Genomic DNA, 20,732 nt, shown 5'->3' with positions numbered 1-20,732 from the left:
CTGTTTCGTTTAACTCACACAGAAAGAGCAATATAAAAATGAAAAATCAAAAAAGGGAACGCACAAAAACTTAGCACTTCTGTGTAGCATCTTAAGCTACAGTGGTCATGTTTTTTGGTGTCTGTGTAGGCAAGATATTCCCAAAGCCTGAACCCTCACTGTGACAAAGGCCTTTACTGAAGCTGTGACCAGGCACTGCATCTTCCTCCAGCATAAGACCCTAAAACTACAAATTTCTATTTTACATTTCTGTTTTTGCAGCGTCAACCAATATTATGTTGTTCCTACTGCTCCCAGCTTTTATGTTGTTTATGCTCAACTTGACACAATGCTGCTATTTCAGTGATTTATTAGGTGATTTCTAAGACCTCCTTTTTGAAAAGCCTAGTAACAAGTCTCGCACTCATCCTGCTTACTGTGGTTGCAGGAACATGTTCAAAGTTTAAAAATGTTGTACTCTAGATTTTTAGAATGTAAATTAACACTGAAATCACAAGCAGGTTTAGATGCATATTAATGAGGATGAAATGATGGCAGCGTGAGTAGCAAAATTAAAAGAGTTAGTTAGAAAAACTTGAGCATGGTTTGAATAGATTTTTCAAAAATGTTATTATTTCTACTTTTTAATGTCATATACTAGCAGTGCCACAAGCTGATCAGGGCCAATCTAAGAACATTTTAATGGATCAGTACTGGCTAAAAAAAGCAGACCAAAATCCATCCCTTTCTTCATTGAACTTTACTTTTTGCCCACCTCAGCCTGCTAGTATTGCAGCACTGTTCTCTTTAATAATAGACATTAAAACTGTTGCTAATTTTTATTTGTATATCTGATATCATATCAATAATTTAAGCTTATAAAATCTACATGTAGCTCACCTCTGACAATGAGTTCTCCAAAGTTGGAGACAGCAGCACCTCTAGGGGACAGGGTGATGCAACGGTAGAGGTCCTGCTCCCCACGCTGTGCCTTCACCTGGAAAGTTGCCATCAGCCGCTTGTGGCTCAATCGCGACAAGAGGGACGTATCCAGCACTATGCCATTTCTCCGCTGACAGCAAAACAAAGACAACCCAGGGAGATATCAGCTGTCTACACTAACCGTACCACATTTACCTGAAGTCTATTCAAGTGATTAAAAATGGGTGGCAGGCTGGGAATCAGACAAGGAGACAAAGAAAGGTTGGTATTAGCTCCATGGGAGGCCGAGATAATAAATATCTGATAAATGTCACTGATAACAATAGTGTTTTTGCTCAGTGCTAGGTGACACAGGTCTCCCAGGTTGTTATTTCCAGCACAGGGACTTGAGCTGACATCTCCTCATCTCTCGCCATGCTACTGTGTCAGCGCTCCAGGCAAACTGGCAATTGGCTCAACCAGTGGAATAGGAAATCTGAGGCCTGCACTCTCGGTGAGCTCTTCCAGGTGCAAGCTACAATATATGCAGCTCTCTCACAGAATAAACAGATTATTATATAAGCTGTCGCCTGCTCACGCTTTTCATAAATAAGTGGGTTTGACATCTGCATGTTTGAATTGGTTGGCTGAATTGCTGGTAGAAAATTAGACGTACAGTATAGTGGCAGGGTACAACTGCCTAAAGGTACAGATTGAAGCTCATTTTTACTTTAGCTTTGGTATCAATATAATTTGTTTTCTACTTTATGTAACCACCAAGGACTTTACTATTTTGTCCTACCAGTTAGTGTTCAACACTTTGTGTTTCGGTTTGAAGTGACACGTCAGAGTAGAGTAGAGTAGACCTGCAAGCCTTAAAGCACAAGAATGCTTGGTTTGCCAAATCTCCTGCCATTCCCGTCTGGCAGCGGGCCTGCATCATATCATAATTGAGAGTTTGTGCAATAACTAATTCAGGTGTGGACTCACACCATGTTGATGTTAAAGCCCTAAATACGATCTACGATCAGCAATTTGGGCCAGAGGACAGCAGGGGAAATATGATGCTAATTGATTAAGAAACATTATGCTAACAACTTGTTTGGACTACCTAAACAGAAGAAAGAGTGGGGGAGATCAGTTCCAGAGAAGACCTCCACTGTGCCAAGCTGATCAAAGAGAATGTAGCAATTAGCAAACTCAGTGTTGATGATCAAACAGGCTCCGAACAACAAATGGAGGAACAGAAGGCAGTAATGTTTTGTGATAGATCTCCATTTCCTGCTATTACCAAGATATTTTCTGAATGGGAACAGGAGGGAGGACTGACTTAGGCAGAGTGTTTCACTGCAACATACTGTCAATTTACAAAAAAACAAACCTCATATCCTCCTACAGCATGTGGGTGTGTGTTTGTAACTTCGTCCACAAATATGGAATATGAAACTAATAAAATGCTTTTTCATATGCTGATGATCTTCAATGGCTTTAATTCAGAGAAGAGAGGGGAGTGTGGAATAAAATTGGGTGGAAACACAAGGGATGTATCACCAAGTATACTAAGATCTTATTTGAAAAATGCCTTCTTCCTGCTGCCACCATTTCAAAAGCACTTAGATGTGCAGGCCAGAGGAAGAGTGGAGGCATTCAGGGATGGATTTTTGAAGACTAATATTAGCTCATATTCAAACTAGGAAAATTGAAACTATTTTCAGTTGGTGCATGAGAAAAATGACTTTAGGGGCTTTAGTAAACTAAATGCCAGCACAATCAAACAGCTACAATGGCAGAGCTGCAAACTTACAATCTCCCTTGCCCTTAAATGACTCATTTTCCTACAACAACACATCCATTAAAAGACAAGTGAGTCACAAACTTAGAGCATTATTTAACAAAATTACAAATTACGGTATTATTACTGACATTACACTGACACTTCATGTAATTGCTCCCATTCCCTTTAATGACTACTATGCACTTAATCATAAGGTCAAGAGGAGGTAACTCCAGCACTCCATCATCAGGCAATTCACTGTATATTCAGTGGATATCAACATACATGTAGATTTAGCAGAGGCCACGACACCCTGAACTGTAGTCCTATATACAGTATTTGGCCCTATGCTATAACAAGCTATCCTACATTTCCCATATTGCATCTAACCAGCCTTTTCTTTAAACCCTCAGCACCTGTTCCCTAAGCTTGTAATGCCAGATTGCTCAAGATGCCATACATAATGAAATATATGTTCACTTCAATAATCTCAACAAAACATGTGTTCATCCAAGTTTCCAAGTTTTGAGGTCTTTTTAAGAAGTGAAGTGAAATGCATATGAGGTTTGGAACCATACTGAAAGATGATACCATTATAAAGCCTCATTTGATTAAGAGGCACAACTACAGTATAGTTAACCTTACCAGTCTATAGTTACAGTTTCTTAAGATGCATTCAGGCAGTCAGCAGTGGCTGCTGCTTCATTTGTTTCCAGCGTAAATACAGAAGCATCAAGGACAGCAGCCTGGGTTATCAAAGTGACACCTTTTTACCAGCAGAGAGTAGATAGCTCAATGAAGAGTGCTCTCCTAATGACGATTCAAAATGCAGTTGCCAGGCAGCACTGACAGTCACAACCACTCGCTGTCTGAAAGCACATTTAAACTGTGTTCCTCAAAAGAGGCAGAACTTGGAGTAAAACCCACCAGTCTGAAATTACTCTAATCTTCATTTTGCTAAACTCAATTTCTCAGTGAAGTGTCCTTGTGCAGGATGTATAATATGCAAACATGTCCACTGTAAGGGTAAAGACACACTTAAACCAACTCTGAGAAACTAAGTTTGAGGAACAGTCTTTAAACTGATTATCAAAACATTCACTGACTTAAAGTGTGCCTGGTATAACAGGCATATTTTGTTGTGCCTAAAATCATTGCAATGAAAAGCACTTACTATTAAAATGTATGGTTGGTGAAGATTTGTAGACAGGAATATTCTCTTAATGGGTTTAGACTCAGTGACAGTATAAAAAGCCCATAAACCGGAGCCTGAATAAATCTTTATTAGGGGTAAGGCAGAAGCCACATATGTAAATGCAACTACTGTAAACATTAAATACCAAACATGTAAAACATTCTTTTCTTAGTGCTTGTGTTCTTCATTTTTCTACATATCCCAATCCTCTTCTGCTATACAAGTGTTGAGATGTTGACTGTTTGGTTAAAGAAAATGAAAAAAAGGAAACACACACATACACATACACATACACACTTGTTCTCACCTCCAGGAGGAAGGGCTCAGCCTCTGAGACTTTGCCTGTCGCAACACACTGGAATGAGGCATTCTGCCCGGCATTCACCTCCACGTCACCTAGCCGAGAGAAATGAGGCACCTTGTCTGTGGAAAGGGAACACACAAGACACACACACAAAACACACACAAATGAGACAATGTGGTCTTAATATGTATATATACATATATATATGATATATATATATATATATATATATTATATATATTATCAACTCTAAAATATCAAACAAATCTAAACATCTAAAACTAACTTGAATGAAGTACAATGATCACATTCCATCTCCATAAGTTCCCACCTGAATTAAGAAATTGCAAGTCATAAGGCTGTATAGAGACTAAATAATTTAAGATTACAGTATACCCACCCACGCACACATTCCCCATTCAGTTTGACAGAGTGGCCTATGATCACAGACAGACACTGTTTCTGTAGTACCAAATGCTGCTTTATCTTGGAATTAGACATTTTTTGAAAATAAGAGTTTGACGTTTTAAAGTGATAGAGGGAACACAAGCAAATCCTTATTATGTTTGTTTAACAGTTGCTTATTATTTTTTTAATAAGGTACAATAACATAATGCTTGGATACACTATAAACCTAATTGTAACAAATGATTCTAGATCGACATGTTAAGTACATTGTCTGCTAAAATCTATCTGATGTACTATATTTTCATGTCACATGTCACATATCCTGTAGATTTTTCTTTTGAAACAGTTAAACTTCCATTTAATTTTTCTCAGCAAAACACATTATATTTTTTGCGTAACAAAGAGGTTGAATGAATTTTCCTTCCCATTTGCAAAATGAATATTTTAAGGTCACATTATTTAACTATGTTTTTGCTAACTAGCAGTCTTTATCTTTCTTACCTTTTGCTGCCATGTTGCTACATTTTTTAATGCATTACCATCACCAGTGGTGGATCAGTGGAATAGCATGAAAACATGTAGCATGACAGCCGCTTCAGAATGAAAGAACATGATAAATAACAATAAATACATAATAAAACTGGCACCTGCTCCAAAACATAATGTGTTACTGAAAACATTAACAATTACACAGTTTTATTCAGGTGTCCCATGACACTTGGACAGTGAAACTGATTTACACTGACCACTGATTTTATTATTTACACCGGTGCTTTTCATGCTTTGGCATGTCAAAAGGTCTTCAGTGAAAATATCCCTTTTATTAGGATTAGGATTAGTATAAAGCATCAGGTATTACCTGTAAGCAAAGCACTTGTTAGCATCTTGTTAGCACCTATTTTGAAGTTGTAATTTTCACTGACTGCAAATTTCACTAATGCCTTGTTTGGCTATACATCAAAATCCGAATTAATGTGACTAAACTATGTTGTGGTCTTGCCAGTATCTATTGCAATATCTATTGAAATTTGGAATATTAAAGCTTATACAATCCTCCTACATTTGCAGTAAGTTAAAAGTTGGCACATAGTTTATCACTGATAATATCCACATATTCAGAGTAGTTCTCCCACTTCTTTCATGGGTTAATTACATAGTTTAACTAAAACAAGTTCTGAAAATGATATGATGCGGTTACTTTTCAACCACAACAGTTTAAGATATCTTACACTAATCTATATTTAAATTTGGAAGTTTCCATGCCAAAACTTATAATCATTCTGTGTCTCTCACAACATTTAACTGTACTTTGGCAGACTGAAATACTAAAATGTTCCATTAGATTCATTTACAAATTACCCTGTAGAGCATGAGAAGACTTGCAGAATTACCAGTTACAAGTTCTAAACAAAAGGCTATAACTGAGATAAAAGTTATTTTTCTATTCTTTTTAACTGATACCATTTGTTACCCCTCTTGCACTGCCTAATACTATTTATTGCTAATGCTAGCTAGCAGATACAGCGACTAATGTTTGCCAGTAAGCATACAAGTAGCATAAAAATGTAGTTTGTGATAATGTCAGCTTCCCCACTAATGTAAAAATACTTCTATTACCTCATTATCTCTGGTGGCTGATTGTCTCTCCCAAATGTAGCTAAAAACAGATAATGTTAGCTTCATAATATCAAATAGCGGACAGATACTGAAGCTTAATCACCTCCCAACTCTAAGTAGCTGAGTGAGCAACACTGGCAACACATCCAGGCACAGCATTTTGGTGTTTCACTGCAAACACACAGCTTAAAATTGACATTTTGTAATAATGTCTGGAATACTGTTGGCAACACCACCACCACCAAGCTACCCTTAGCCTCATAATAATATTAAAATTGTGTATAACTTGCTTACACACCTTTCCACCTTCAATGATTCAGCTGATTTGACTGCTGTCATGCTATTAAATAAGCGTTATCTGCATACATCAGTTCAATATGTACAGTCAGTCAGTAGGGCCCTTCTACACCTATTAGAGTGTATGAGCATCAGCATTAAATGGTGACTAGCAGGATTAGCACAGTGATGACATACACAGTGACCTGTGCTGGCAGACAGATGTAATGTCACAATTTTCTTCCTAACTCTAACTAAGTAGTTTTATACATATAAAATACATCAAATACATCAGACTTATTGCCAAGTATGTAGGACACACAAGGAAGTTGACTGGTACAGTGGTCCTGATCATGCTTTGTGACAATAAAGTGCCAATATATAAACATAGGTGGAAAAACAAAAGAAATAAAGACAAGTAGAAAGAAATTTTAAAAGAAAGGGTACATGTACATGTATATGTATAGCTCCACTGTTACGAATGTGTTAAGCGTCATTCTGTGATGAACACTTAATCCATGCAGTATTAACCCTCTGAGTGCTTGTGCACCGAAGCACATTTTTATGTCACGGGGACATTAACGTTCCCATTGAGGAAGGTGCATCAGAGGGTTAATAAGCACGCATTAAATGTTCATGACAAGGGAAAGTTTGCATGACAAGCAGTGTTCTGTAGCACCATCCAGAGGGGAGGAGTTCAAACAGTTTGTGACCAGGATGGGAGGGGTCTGCAGAAATCCTGTCTCTGCTCCTCTTTACCTGTGAGGTGTACAGAGCCTCGATGGAAGACAGGTTGTCACTATTCTTCTTTCTGTAGGCTGAACTGTCTGTTGGAGTCTGTTCCTGTCATGGTTGTTTGCTGAACTCAACTACACAGTGATGGATGTGCACAGAACATCTCCACACTCCAAGCATATTGAGCTCCAGGTTGTTGCAAACACACCACAGAGCCAGCTGTTCAACCTCCTCCACAAACAGGACCCACGCATTGGTCCCTGGGGAGTCAAGGTGTTTTAGGATGTAATGCAGAGCCATGTTGGCTCCATCCTCCACTGACCTGTTTGGTCACACCATCCAGACCTGGTGCTTTTTTTGATCTTCTGTCTTCGAGAGTCCTGTTCTCACTCCTGTAGCCCACCTCTTTAGTATGACATGGCTGCATGAGTTTCATTGTAAACCAGGGTTTGTTGTTGTTTTATGTGTAAAAAGTCTTTGTGGGCAAACACGTCTTAATAGAAGCTAATCTATAATGTCTGTGTCAGCAAGTTCATACAGGTATGTGGTTGCAGCCCTGAACTCACTCCAATCTGTACAGGCCTGCAGCTCTGACTTTGCCTCCTCTGTCATTCTCTTCAGCTTTAAATTTCTGCCTGTAGTTTGGGATGGGATGAACCATTTAGTGGTCAGAGAGGCCAAAGGGTGCACAGAGGACAGAGCGATAGGTGTGACTATTGTATAAATGCATCATCTATAATTACACCCAAAAACCATCTGACTTTATCTTGGTCATGTAAACCCACAGCTCAAATCATGCTGATGTTTTCTTCAGAATATCATAAGATGTTGGGGTATAGCATAAAAGAGTGCATATCTTAAAACTTTTCAATTGCAATTAACAGTTTGAGGTTCAAACTGACTATCTAATGTGAAAACAACTCTGGTTATGTTATCTATATAGTTGCTCCACATGTAATTGTTGTCCAAAATTCAATTTCTTTACTCTTGAGATCGCACTGAGATTACTGACTCCTGAAAAACTTTAAAAATAAGACTAAATGAGAAAAAATAATCTAAAAACCATAACAATGAGATCAATGAGATGTAGATGAGCTAACATCCTAACTGTAAATGGAGCGCTAAACCATCCTAGTTAGATTACACTGGAAATACTGCATTTTTATCTGATAATCTACAATGGGAATTTAATATCATCATATATGAAAAACACTGACGGGAATTTCTCTGTTATGAACAGGCTATCATGTGCTATCAATGCACACAGTTTCATGCTTGGTTTCCACAGAAACCAACAGCAACATCTGGCAGTCAGGGCAGTATATCAGGTTATCTTTTAAAGACAAATGTTCACAGTACCAAGTATAGAATAAGTCGTTTGACGATGAGACAACTGCATTAATAGTTACTGAGAATTCAACTTAGAATGTAAAAGCCTGGTAGTGTGGATATATGTGACCTGTCTAGCTTTGATTAATACCACTAAACATAAACAGAGACAAAGTAATTTGAGAATCAAATGCATTCTGACTGTCTGAGATGTTGGTTCTTTAAATTAGTAATGCCGCCTCTTGTTCTTGATGCAGGAGAGAATGGTCTTGACTGAAACACGTGGTTAGAATAGAAACACGAACTTCAGAGGAAAGCAACACAAATGTCAAACGAGTGGGGATGCAAACTGAACAGCATTTGCCTTTGAGCTGAATTTTACCTAAGGGGGTGCACCGTTATTCTTTTGCCTGGTGGGAAATTTAGGACAGTTTACATACATCTTAGTGTGTATTTTGCATTTACACGGGTTGATACATAATATTATGCAACCGTTTACATTTAGCACATTCATACTTGGCATTTGCTTGTGTATGAATAGATGGGTCTGTATGTGCATGGTTGAGTACAGATTAGTTGTACTGGATAGCAGCCCCCAGCAAAGGCCCTGTCTACTAATGGGAACTAATAGGTATGGTAGGGGTCCAAGCGCCACCATCTGCACTGCGGCTGAACTGGATCACATACCAAAAGCCCCTGCCCAAAATCTCCATCAAAGCTCACCATCAAAACGTATCCTGTTCCACTGAGGAAATGATGTCAGATAAAAGAATCCAAGCTATAGACAAGGTTACAGTGCTTCACTTCCACCATGCCTTTCCTAGAGAGGATTCAATGATTCATAATGTGTGGCCTGTTTGATTTTTCAGCAGAACCAGTAAAACATATTTGAATTTCATGAGCTCATAAATATCCTACATTATCATTCATTAAAATGTTTGCATTTAAACAGCTAAAAAACAATGTTGCCATTATACCACTGTTCTCGCAGAAGGCCACTGTGGATATAACCAAGCACTGAGAAAAATATCTGACTCTTAAACTGCAAAATACTATATGTTTATTAGTTAGCAGTAAATTTGGTCTTTATCCCATTTGCTGCTGGACAGGTAGCATACAGCAGGTTAATCAGAGCTTCCCACTTTACCTGCTACCTGCTGCAGCTAAAAACAGGATAAGAAAAGAAGCTGTGGTATCTTTTATACACATATATCCTTGTGTGTGTTTGTGCATGATGCAAGACAAATATTACATTACTACTAATCATAGCTCTAACAGAAACAAAAACAACCATCCATACATGTGCTGAATCTAATTAAAACATTTAATTATACACATACGCATACTTGATTCAGGTTAATGGATTTCCATTAACAGCCACTGCAGTTGTGACCAATTATATGCTAATTATATGGTCTAACATTCTACATGCTGTCACAGTTAGAAAACAGTAATTGATGAAATCAATGACTGTTATTTATCTATCTATCTATCTATCTATCTATCTATCTATATATATATATATGTCATATCCCATTGATGATAAAGAAAAAAACTTTCAGAGAGGATCAAAGTACAACCACTAGCTGTCCTTTTCCTGTCTGTAACATCACATTAGCTTTAAAAGCACCCCGGCTGGGAGCATAGCGATCAGAAGAAAAGGTCAGCCATTCTGTCAGGACAAAAGAGAAACCTCCTGCTGTGGTATTATAGCTCTGACACTCAGACAGGTACCAGGTTCACATGTCTTCAGTTGCACCCCCGTCCACAGAATTGCCTCATAGTTTTCAGTCACCTCTGAGAAACTGTTGAGAAACTGGGCTTCCATTGTTCGGCTGGAACCCTTCCCCAGGCTCAATAAAGGTTAGCAGGTAGGCTATGAACAATGCAGAGTGAGGTACTTACAACAGGGGTAATTGAGCAGCACAATGTCGTCCAAGGCAATGTAGCCCTGTCGCTCCTCGGAAACAGTCGCTTCAAAGATGACCTGTGAAGACAATGGATAAATGAAATGACTACAGACCATTACATTTTAGTGATAAGAGACTGACAGTGTAGGAAATTAAGGAGCTGGGTTAAAAGACTTGTCCTGAAAAGAGGAAGATTAATTTTCATTAAATCCACTGTACATCTCCATAGTATAACTTGATACTGCCATTAAAATAGTACTCAGGAATGTATTTTTAGTCAACCCTGTTGTGTGGTATTTTGCAAATACTGCAAGTCAATAGTAACTATAATGAAATGTAATATATAATATAGAGTACTGCAAATAGTATGTTATAACCAGAACATTTCCAGTGCTATTAAACACCAAGGGACAAAGCTAAGAATGTGGCATAAGCACCTCAGAATCAAAGTACAAGCACAATTTCAAGCCACTATTTTGTATTAAAAGGTCATGCAGATCATATAGTAGGTAACTATTGTATTGGGCATCCTAATGTCCGCATCAAAACTGCTGCAAAACTGAAAACAAAACAGTAGTTTCAGCTGTGAACAGCAATCACAGTGATGCCTCAATGTTCAAAAACAACTTCGGTTTGTCTAAAACCATATTCCTAACACAGATATGGGAATACACTTTTTCAGTCTAATTTTCTGGCAATAAAACAAGTTGTTTGTCTACAAGTAAATCTCAGCTGTTACTTGTCGTATTCCTATCAATAATCAGACCTTAACCAAACTAAATCCTAAACTCACCCTGATGCTTTTTCCCTGTTATTTTGTTTTATCTGCTTATTATGATGCATTAAAACTCTTAATACACTTTTGCAGAAAACAGAAAACGGGACATGCATAGTGGATTATATGGTGAGTGGAAGCCCAGTAGCATGTCCTGTAGAAACAAACCCTTTGCGAGGCTAAAACTTCAAATGCTACCAATTTGATTCATTCGCTTAAGCCAGAGGTTCCTATATCAAGTGCCTTGAAGCAAGTCGGGGTGTGCCAGGTAATTTTTGCCAAATTTTGTGATGTCATCACTTTTTATTTCCATTAAGCTTTAATGATGAGATATCTGGTTTAAGTGAGTGTGTTGCTGATTTGAAGTTTAAAGTGACTTGTATTATTTTGTTAAATGTTGATTCATATAGTTTGAAAAAATTATATACATGTTTTACAGAGGGTATTTTGGGCAGATTTGAATACAGATGTGTCTTGAGATTTTGGCTTGAGCTTTGGTGTGCAAGGAGTTTTAAAAAACTCTCGTAAGCTGTTTGGTAGTGGACAGGGCTGATCAAATAACTCAGGGACTAGGTGTGTTATGAGTTTATGCATACCATCTCTGGTGCAATATTTTGTTAGCCAGCTATGTTGGTTTAAGCTTGGAAGCCTGATTGTCTAACCTTTTGTCAAGCTACATATCTCCAGGTTTGATCTCGGAAGACCACTCTATTCTATAGGCACAGTTTTTGCCACAGAATAATCTCAGTTGAAAGGTAAACTCATTATCAAAGGCTACAACATGTAGTCTTCTAGTAAAGCTAGTAACTGAGACTCTGAGTCAAGAACATTTTATGATACATGCATGCTGTTTGGGCTACACCCATATACACTTTTTGTAAGAATCTTACAGTATTTCAATCATGAGAGGCCAAAAATCTCAAGTTATGCTAATACAACTATCGCTTGAGTCTTACTTGAACCAGGACTGGTGCAAAGGCAGAAAAATTATTACTGTTTTGTATAGATGCACATACAGAACAATTAAGCTTATAAATTTCAGAAGAGGGGCAGCCCAAGAGAGTGAATAGCACTGTTGCCTCACAGCAAGAAGGTTCCTGGTTTGAAACCCATCAGGAGCCTTTCTGTGTGGAGTTTGCATGTTCTCCCTGTGCTTGTGTGGGTTTTCTCCAGGTACTCTGGTTTCCTCCCACAGTCCAAAAACATGTATGTCAGGTTGATTGGTGACTCTAAATTGCCCATAGGAGTGAGTGTGAGTGTGTGAGGTTGTTTGTCTCTATGTGGCCCTGTGATGGACTGGTGACCTGTCCAGAGTGGACCCCTGCCTTTCACCCAGAGAGAGCTGGGATAGGCTGCAGCAGATCCCTGTGACCCTGGTTAGGAATAAGCAGGTATAGATGATGGATGGCTGAATGGTTTCAGAAGATTATTGTTGCCTGAAATACCTTTAGACAATTCTGTCGTAAATGTTAACTCTAATATATGCAAACAAGTGTTGAATGACATAATTTTTGATCAAATCTTACCCAAAACGTTAAGGTAAAGTTTGTGACTTTACCTTCAGTACATGATAAATGAATAAATCCCTCTCTTCTTCTTTAGTGTCCCTTTTATCATTGCATATGGCAGCAGTAGAGTCCTTAAACACAGCCTAAATATTCACTCACTTATCTAAATAAGCCAGACACATGCAGAGCCTCAAAGTAAATCAGGAGGCCTCCCAGAGTGCAACAAAGTCATTCTCGGTTTCCGTGTGTGTGTGTGTGCAGTCAGAGTGTTTCATCTACTCATTCTACCTCTAGTTATTCCAAAACCTAGTGGAAGTCAGACTGTGACTGCGCACTCAGATGGGTAATAGATTGCAATGTTGACAATGCATCAGGCTTTAAGAGCCTTGGGCCAATCAATACCACAAAAGGCCTTCGCAGATGGATACAGACTAAGGCTTTCTTTCCACTAATTTATTTTTATTTTTCATTCCTATGTCAGGCCATTAGAGACGTCTGACCGATTAACTCTTCAATTCATCACGCATCAACGCATCCACCACCATCGATTCACCCAACCCTGTGCTTTGAGACATCATTAAGCTCCTCTACATCTGCACTCACTTATAGAAAAGTGTTGTTGAGTATGACTGTGCCAGACACTGAGGAATAACGTTGGCATCCTTATGCAAACACAAGCTATTATACGAATGGGTACAGTAGGAGGCTCCTGCAGTTTGTACATTCAAACCAGGGTACTGTAAACAAGACCATGTGCTCATTGCATAAAAAACACACACAAGCAATTTTACCAAACATATTCACTGGTTTGACAACATATAGTATATGCGGCTCAAGAATTCCATTCAGCTATGAATGTGACATTCTTACTTGAGGTACCCACTGACATTGAAGCGATTATAGCAATGCGACAATGCACATTGCGACTCACTTCTACTGTAATCAAACAGTACCACTTTAGTTGGAAGGAAACCGTTTATTTAAGTGGACTGCCTCATATTACGGCCAAGCAAAGAGTGGCATTTCTTATGTTGCTGGTAATGTTTGTCGAGATACTCTAAAATCACATCTGGCTCTGAAACAATAGTTTCCATTGTCTGCCTTCTTCCTAAAGTAATTCATCCATAATGTTAATAATAAGATTAGCAGGACATAAGAGAATTCTTATTCTTGTAATTTACTTTTACTGGTCCCATACTCGGTTGTGCTTGTGCTAATTTTTAATATACAAAGTAATAGAAATTACAAGATCTAAATGCAATGCAATCCCTATTGCACAATTTGCCATCCATCTCTCCACATTTTTGCTGTTTTTGCAGTTACTTTAAATACAACTTAAACTCTTTCATTTCTCATAGCTCTCCAGCTAGGAAAATTCTCACTGCACTGGGAGTGGAATAATACAAGATGAGAATCATTTGTATGTAGCCAATGAAAAACCTGTTTGGTTCAATATATATATATATATATATATATATATATATATATATATGTACTGTACATTGTGGACAGTACATATACTGTATATAAAATTTAAAAAAAAAAATTTCAGCCACCATCCAAGATGAAACAGCCAAGATCCATGAGTACATCAGGAAGATGGCCCCAAGCGATGTGAATATCTCAGGCAACAGAAGCCCGATGCAGAGGAAGAAGAGCGAGAACCATCACGGCAGAACAAACCCCTGCACGGCATGTACCACCGACAGATACAAGAAGTGGCTGATATCAAAAAGTCCTACCAGTGGCTGGAAAAAGCTGGACTGAAAGACAGCACAGAGGCACTGATCGTAGCAGCACAGGAACAGGCCCTGAGCACAAGATCGATAGAGGCCGGGGTCTACCACACCAGGCAGGACCCCAGGTGCAGGCTGTGCAAAGATGCCCCTGAGACAATCCAGCACATAACAGCAGGTTGTAAGACGCTAGCAGGCAGAGCGTACATGGAACACCATAACCAAGTGGCTGGCATAGTGTACAGGAACATCTGTGCCGAGTATGGGCTGGAGGTCCCAAGGTCAAAATGGGACACGCCTCCAAAGGTGAGGGACCACCCATAGGGGTGAGAAGGGAAATTTTTATTATATATATATATATATATATATATATATTTTATATGTACTGTACATTGTACTCACTTACTTAATAGGCACTTTCAGACCAGAGGAACTTATTCATTGTTCTTTTTGTGGGTCTAAACTGTAGGAACTGAGAACTAAAATAGTTTTTAGAATGCTGTTTTAGCAATCTTTTCTTATTGTACTTGCCTGGACAATGGGAACCATGAGTGTTTTTTTCAATGGGGTAGTTCCTAGAACTAGAGTAGAACTGTTTGGTCCAAAAGCTCCTAAGGATGATCTTGGCTGAATGAATCCAGATTTTCTAATCCATAACTCAGGTATGGTCAAAGAACCAAGATATCTGGATAATCTGAGTGAGCATTAGAAAATCCATATTTGTTTCATTTTTAATTTCTTCAGCTACCTTTGAAGAACAACCCCCTGTTCAGGAGCATTTTAAATTACTGGAAAAGGTTTGTTTAGTTTTTAGTTTACAATAAATTGAAAAGTAGGTGAATATATATATATATATATATATATATATATATGTTATATATATATATCAATAAAATTACCTTTCACATAATTCCCATGATAATTATGTCAAAATACAGTAATAACTGTTCTTTCATACAAGTGTTTGCTGTGGGGTCAAAACATAACTCACAGAATTCTATTAAATAGCACCAGTTGCAAAACACAGCCTTTCTCTTAGGACTATCTGTAATTGTCCTTTCTTAGGCAGCAGAAATGGCCTTATGTTGCTTTGAACTTTTCTGTTATCAGAATGAATGAATCAGAATCAGATGTGGTGGATAATGCTTCAACCTCAAGGCTCAGTGTGGTTGTCTTGTCTTTTTGCAAAACATTTAAGTTATGCTCAGTACGTACAACATTGTCAAATTGATGAGTCTTTTATTTCTTTGTAGCTTTTTTCGTTTTGCATTGCGCATATGTTCATGAATTGGTGAAGACATTCTGTTCATTTTCTTGTTTGTTTATCTTGTGTTTTCTTATGTGACTCTGTGAGGAGCTCTTAGGGCCACCATAAAAATGATCTACAAAAAGATGTATACGGAGAAAAAGGGTGTAGGAAAGACTAGTGGAAGTGCACTTTGCATAGGAAGAGGAGATAGAAACCGGAAAGCGGGAGCTTAAGTCACACTGATATTGTTTGTCATGACGGTGCCTGATAGCATCTTTAATATTTGATAGCAAAGTTTCACCCATTTCCTATACACACAAAGGCAGGCATGCAGAAAAATCTATTTCTGCAAACAATATAAAAGATGGATTCATCCAATTGAGAATATCCAGTTCAAGATTATGTTATTCTGTAGCCTTCTCTCAGCCTCTCTCAGGCTTTTGTTATGACAAAAATGGCTGGCAAAAAGGAGGCAAAGGTACAATCTGTGAAGTGTGAATCAAGTTTGGTTTACTGCAAGCAGCAGGGTGCCATCTCCCAGAATGGAAGATTGAGTGAGTGACCACAGGAAATATGAAGGAAGCAGGCTAAAGAAATCCAAATTAGGACTTTATTTCTGTCACAAGTAAAGCAACTGCAGGCAGTTAATAAGGAGAATAAAGCAGTTAGATAGTTGCATTTGATGGAAAATGCATGCAAGAATTTTAATATGCACCTCCTGCAGCATTTGCTTGGTTCATAAAGTTCAGTGCAGGAGAATTCATAGCGTAGAGTAACACAATCCATATTGCAACCCAGGGGGCTTCACAGTGAACACATAAAATCGAGAGAGGTAGCAGTTAAAGGCATTGCATTAAAAACAAGATTTGCACAGTAATTAATATTCTTAGCTTTTCACTACAATGTTGCAAGAATTATCTGTGAGTGTTTACTAATGATAAAGTTCTGAATTGAACGAAAATTGCAAAAGCATTCTGTTAATTGATTTCCTCAGCTAGAAGAAGGCCAACACTATTGATCCACATTGACATTGTGGCAGTAAAACTTTGAAACATACAGCCCCTTGCAAAAGTATTCACCCTCCTTTGCCTTTTTCCTATTTTGTTACAACCTAGAATTGAAATGGACTGACTGCTGAACATGCTTACAACTTATGAGACACAAAATATTTTTTATTGTGAAGCAAACAAAAAATAAGACAAAAAAAACCCAGAAAACTTTGGTGTGCATCTATTCACCCCCTCAAAGTTAATATTTTGTAGAGCCATCTTTTGCAGCAGTTACAGCTGCAAGTCTCTTTGGATATGTCTCTATGAGCTTAGCTAATCTAGTCACTGGGATTTTTGCCCAGTTTTTCGGGCAGAACTGCTCCCTCTCCTTCAGGTTGGATGTATTCCACTGGTGTGCAGCAGTCAGACCACAAATTTTCTATTGGATTGAGGTCTGGGCTTTGACCGGGCCATTCCAAAATATGTAAATCTTTCTCCCTAAACCAACTGTTCATTTAGCAAGGTGTTTAGGGTCATTGTCCTGCTGGGAGGTGAACCTCCCCAGTCTCAACTCTTGGGCACACTGAAACAGGTTTTCTTCAAGGATTGCTCTGTATTTTGCAGCATCCATCACTCTTTTAATTCTGACCAGATTTCCAGCACCTGCTGATGAAAAACATGCTCACAGCATGATACTGCCACTACCATGTTTCACTGTGTGGATGGTGTTCTGGAGGTGATGAGAGGTGTTGAGTTTGCATAGCGTTTTCTTTAAAAAAAAGTTCAGTTTAAGTCTCATCTGACCACAGCACCTTCTTCCAGATGTTTGGGGAGTCTCCCACATACCTTTTGGCAAACTCAAGATGTTCTTTCCTGTTGTTTTTTTTTAAGCAGGGACTTCCTTCTGGCACCTTTTTTTTAAATTTCATTTAACTTCATCAACTTGGATTATTTTGTGTAGATCCACTACATAAAAGCCAAATCAAAATCTATTTCAATTCTAGGTTGTTATGCAACAAAATAGGGAAAAGGCAAAGGGGGTGCCTGATGACTTCTCTCTACAGGCTGTAGAAATAGTGAGGTAGGTAAACTGTAGTGCTGCTATCTATCTATCTATCTATCTATCTATCTGGAGTGATTGTAATCAACTTCTGATTATTCATATTATAGAATTAGTCTTATGAGGTAACACTTCAGGGATATCAATTTGTCCATTTAGGAAACACAAGTGATTGTGAACCAGTTTCACCTGCTTTGGTACAAATGAAAGGGACAACAGGTGCAATGAAAAGGCAATTGCAAGACACCCCAACCACCAAAAAGGTCATGTGGTGGCCACAGATAAATGCTCTCTCCTTATTCTTTCTGACAGATTCTTCTCAGGTTTTGTGTTTTGTTAGTGTCCCTTTCACTACTTGTAGCATGAGGCAGTATCTGCAATGAACAGAACGTGGTGAGGTCGATATCAGTGAGAGAGAACTGAATTACTTCCATGCATATAGTTGTTCTGTGACTCATGCAGTAGGAAATATAAATGTATCATGTATCATGTATCATGTAGGAAATATAAAGCCAGCACAGGAATGGCAGAATGCAACTACCAACAAAAACTAGCATGTAGAATACTAATTACTGAATAAAATACAGTGAATGGGATTTTTATAGGAAATTGATGAAGACTAGTAGTATTAATAAGTTCATGAAAATCATTATAAACGTATAGTCAGTAATATTATTTCATAAAATAATAATAGAAAGAGAGTTAATACAAAAAAGCAATGAAGCAAGTTAAGTAGATGAGCAGGATAGAGAGAGATTGAAGAGAAAAGTCAGAGACTAAATTGGGAGATGTATTGGTAATTAACACACACAGAGAAATAAAGAGCACAAAGCAGTCACAAAATGAAGAAGAATCTTGAGTGTTATAAAATAAATGTAAAGGTGAGCGGCTCTAACAGCTACAGTACTGTGTTTTCCAAAACCAAGTCGACAGGGAAAGTGAACCGGTCAGATCAAATTTTTCTACTGTCCTTCAAAGCCCTGACAGGCTAAAGTTCAACTGCCAACAGAAAGTTCACTAAAGTCAAGCAGTGTTTTGGAGGATGCTGGGTCATGAACCCAGGTCAGATGACTCACTCTGATCCAATCAGACTGATAGTCAATGCAAGTTTAAAGCTGTTACTGTGCAGCAGGACATAATGAGGTATCCATGTTAAGTAACATATATACCATACCTGAAGCTTTCTTGCTGTAGAAGTTATGAGATGATGTTATGGTTTATCTATAAATATGAGTTTTAGCGAATTCTCTGATATTCTAGTGATAGGGCCACTAGCATAACACAACTACGTCACCCACTGAACACTCAGCAGTGTAGTTGAATTGTGCGTAATGTAGGTGTTTTGCTTTTTTTTCTTTTTTGGCATGTTTAGTTGACAATAGAGCATAGAGAGGCAGACAGGAAACAGGGAGACAGAAAAAAAGGGAGGTGTCGAACTGCAACATAGATCGATGGGCACGTCCACACCGCCAACATCACCACTTGTGCTCCTGTATATGGCGCATCTGCCATAACCACTCACCTACAAGAAAATATCTGGTATTGCTGCATTGTTTTTGATATTTCTTCACTTTTCATCTGAGAATAACACTGCTATTGGAGTACTATGTTGAGTTGGTGGAATCAAATCTCACAAGTCACCACATCTAGTGACAAAACCACTATGATGGCAAAACTGTGCACACTAGTCAGTGCGTCAGGATCACACACTGAGGAGGGCATGCTGTGACAGAGTTGGTGCCTAAAATGATACTGCAGCATAAAGCAGAGTAGATAATCTGATGGTGATTAAGTTGAATTTGACTCTCTCTGCAGCATTTAAAAGGGAATTCCATCCAATTTCAGACATAAAGATCAGCTCCCTCACCATTCACCTTTTCTTCTGTCACATATTGGCAGTGGACAGTTTAGTCATTGGCCATTCTTCCCCTAAACTGTAAGGAAGTACAATACTAACTCACCAGTTTGTTTACCAGTTGGCCAATATGCCTAACCTTTGGTAGATTTCTTTACATGGATGGTCAGTCCATACAGTTCCAACAGTTATGATTTGCATAACTTTTATTGTCTCTAAGCATCTAATCTAATGCCATCACTAAAATGCTAGATGGACCACAAAATGTTGTACTTTATAACACAGAGTGCTCAGTCAACTACATTATCAACAATGAACATCTTGCAACCAGAAATATTGGCTTTGAGTTTTAAAATCTCATAGCAGTGACAGACACAAGACCAAAACACCTCTGATCACAGTCCAACATATCTCTGTAACAGTCTGTCTTTCCTGAGGGGGTGTTGATGCTTGCTGATCACTAGCCCTTTTTTAAAAATGTAATCTCTTAACCACCACTACCTCCAGTAGTTCCACACATACACACACACACACACATACACACACAAGCGCTCTGAAATGGTGTGAATCTGCTCCTCTGCAGCCTGCAGGGACTGATCTGTTTGCTGGCAGTGTTGGACAGTGATCTTTATCAATGAGACTGGATGGATGAGTGGAGCCCTTTGGGCCTGTGCTGAACTTCCAGTCATGGCGGTCATAGCAGGGTAGCTGGTAAGGAGAGGGGACAGGGAGAGTGTTCCTGGGGCAAATAAAAGGAGAGAGGGAAACACTAAAAAGATTTGTCAAACCTCACTCTGGGCTCACTCCTGCCCTTCACATAGCAGATAGACAAACTTTGTTCCTTCAAGCCTATATTTCAGCCTCTTCACTTATGATCACAGCTTTAACTACTTCATTACCTGCTGCCGATCATACAGGTTTATATGACAAATAAGGCAAGCTGTCCTGTGTCTATGTGCCTAGCAGGAGGACTTTAGATAACAGCTCCATCTCATCATTCAGGCAGCTTGGACATACATCACCAAAGTAGTAGATTACATTGCGTATGCACGCCTGTGCAAATGGTAAACACTGCAGCATTAAGCAAACTCCATGCCTGGGACGACTTGTCT

The 20,732-nt window shown here is 38.5% G+C and overlaps 1 protein-coding gene across 2 annotated transcripts in view; it reads right to left on the bottom strand.

Annotated features, from left to right (window-relative positions):
• The window catches only part of ptprua (protein tyrosine phosphatase receptor type Ua), a 176,233-nt gene that overhangs the window by 64,720 nt on the left and 90,781 nt on the right, over positions 1 to 20,732 (bottom strand). For both annotated transcript variants that reach the window (XM_026300744.2, XM_026300745.2), the window contains exons 4-6: positions 10,444 to 10,525; positions 4,177 to 4,292; positions 880 to 1,051 (exon numbers count right to left, since the gene is read on the bottom strand). In XM_026300744.2, the coding sequence (XP_026156529.1) occupies positions 880 to 1,051; positions 4,177 to 4,292; positions 10,444 to 10,525 (370 nt within the window). The remainder of the gene's footprint in view (positions 1 to 879; positions 1,052 to 4,176; positions 4,293 to 10,443; positions 10,526 to 20,732) is intronic.

The sequence above is a fragment of the Mastacembelus armatus genome, chromosome 11 (genome assembly GCF_900324485.2).
Source record: "Mastacembelus armatus chromosome 11, fMasArm1.2, whole genome shotgun sequence".
In the NCBI taxonomy this organism is placed as follows: domain Eukaryota; kingdom Metazoa; phylum Chordata; class Actinopteri; order Synbranchiformes; family Mastacembelidae; genus Mastacembelus; species Mastacembelus armatus.
This window is presented reverse-complemented; position numbering and strand designations above follow the sequence as displayed.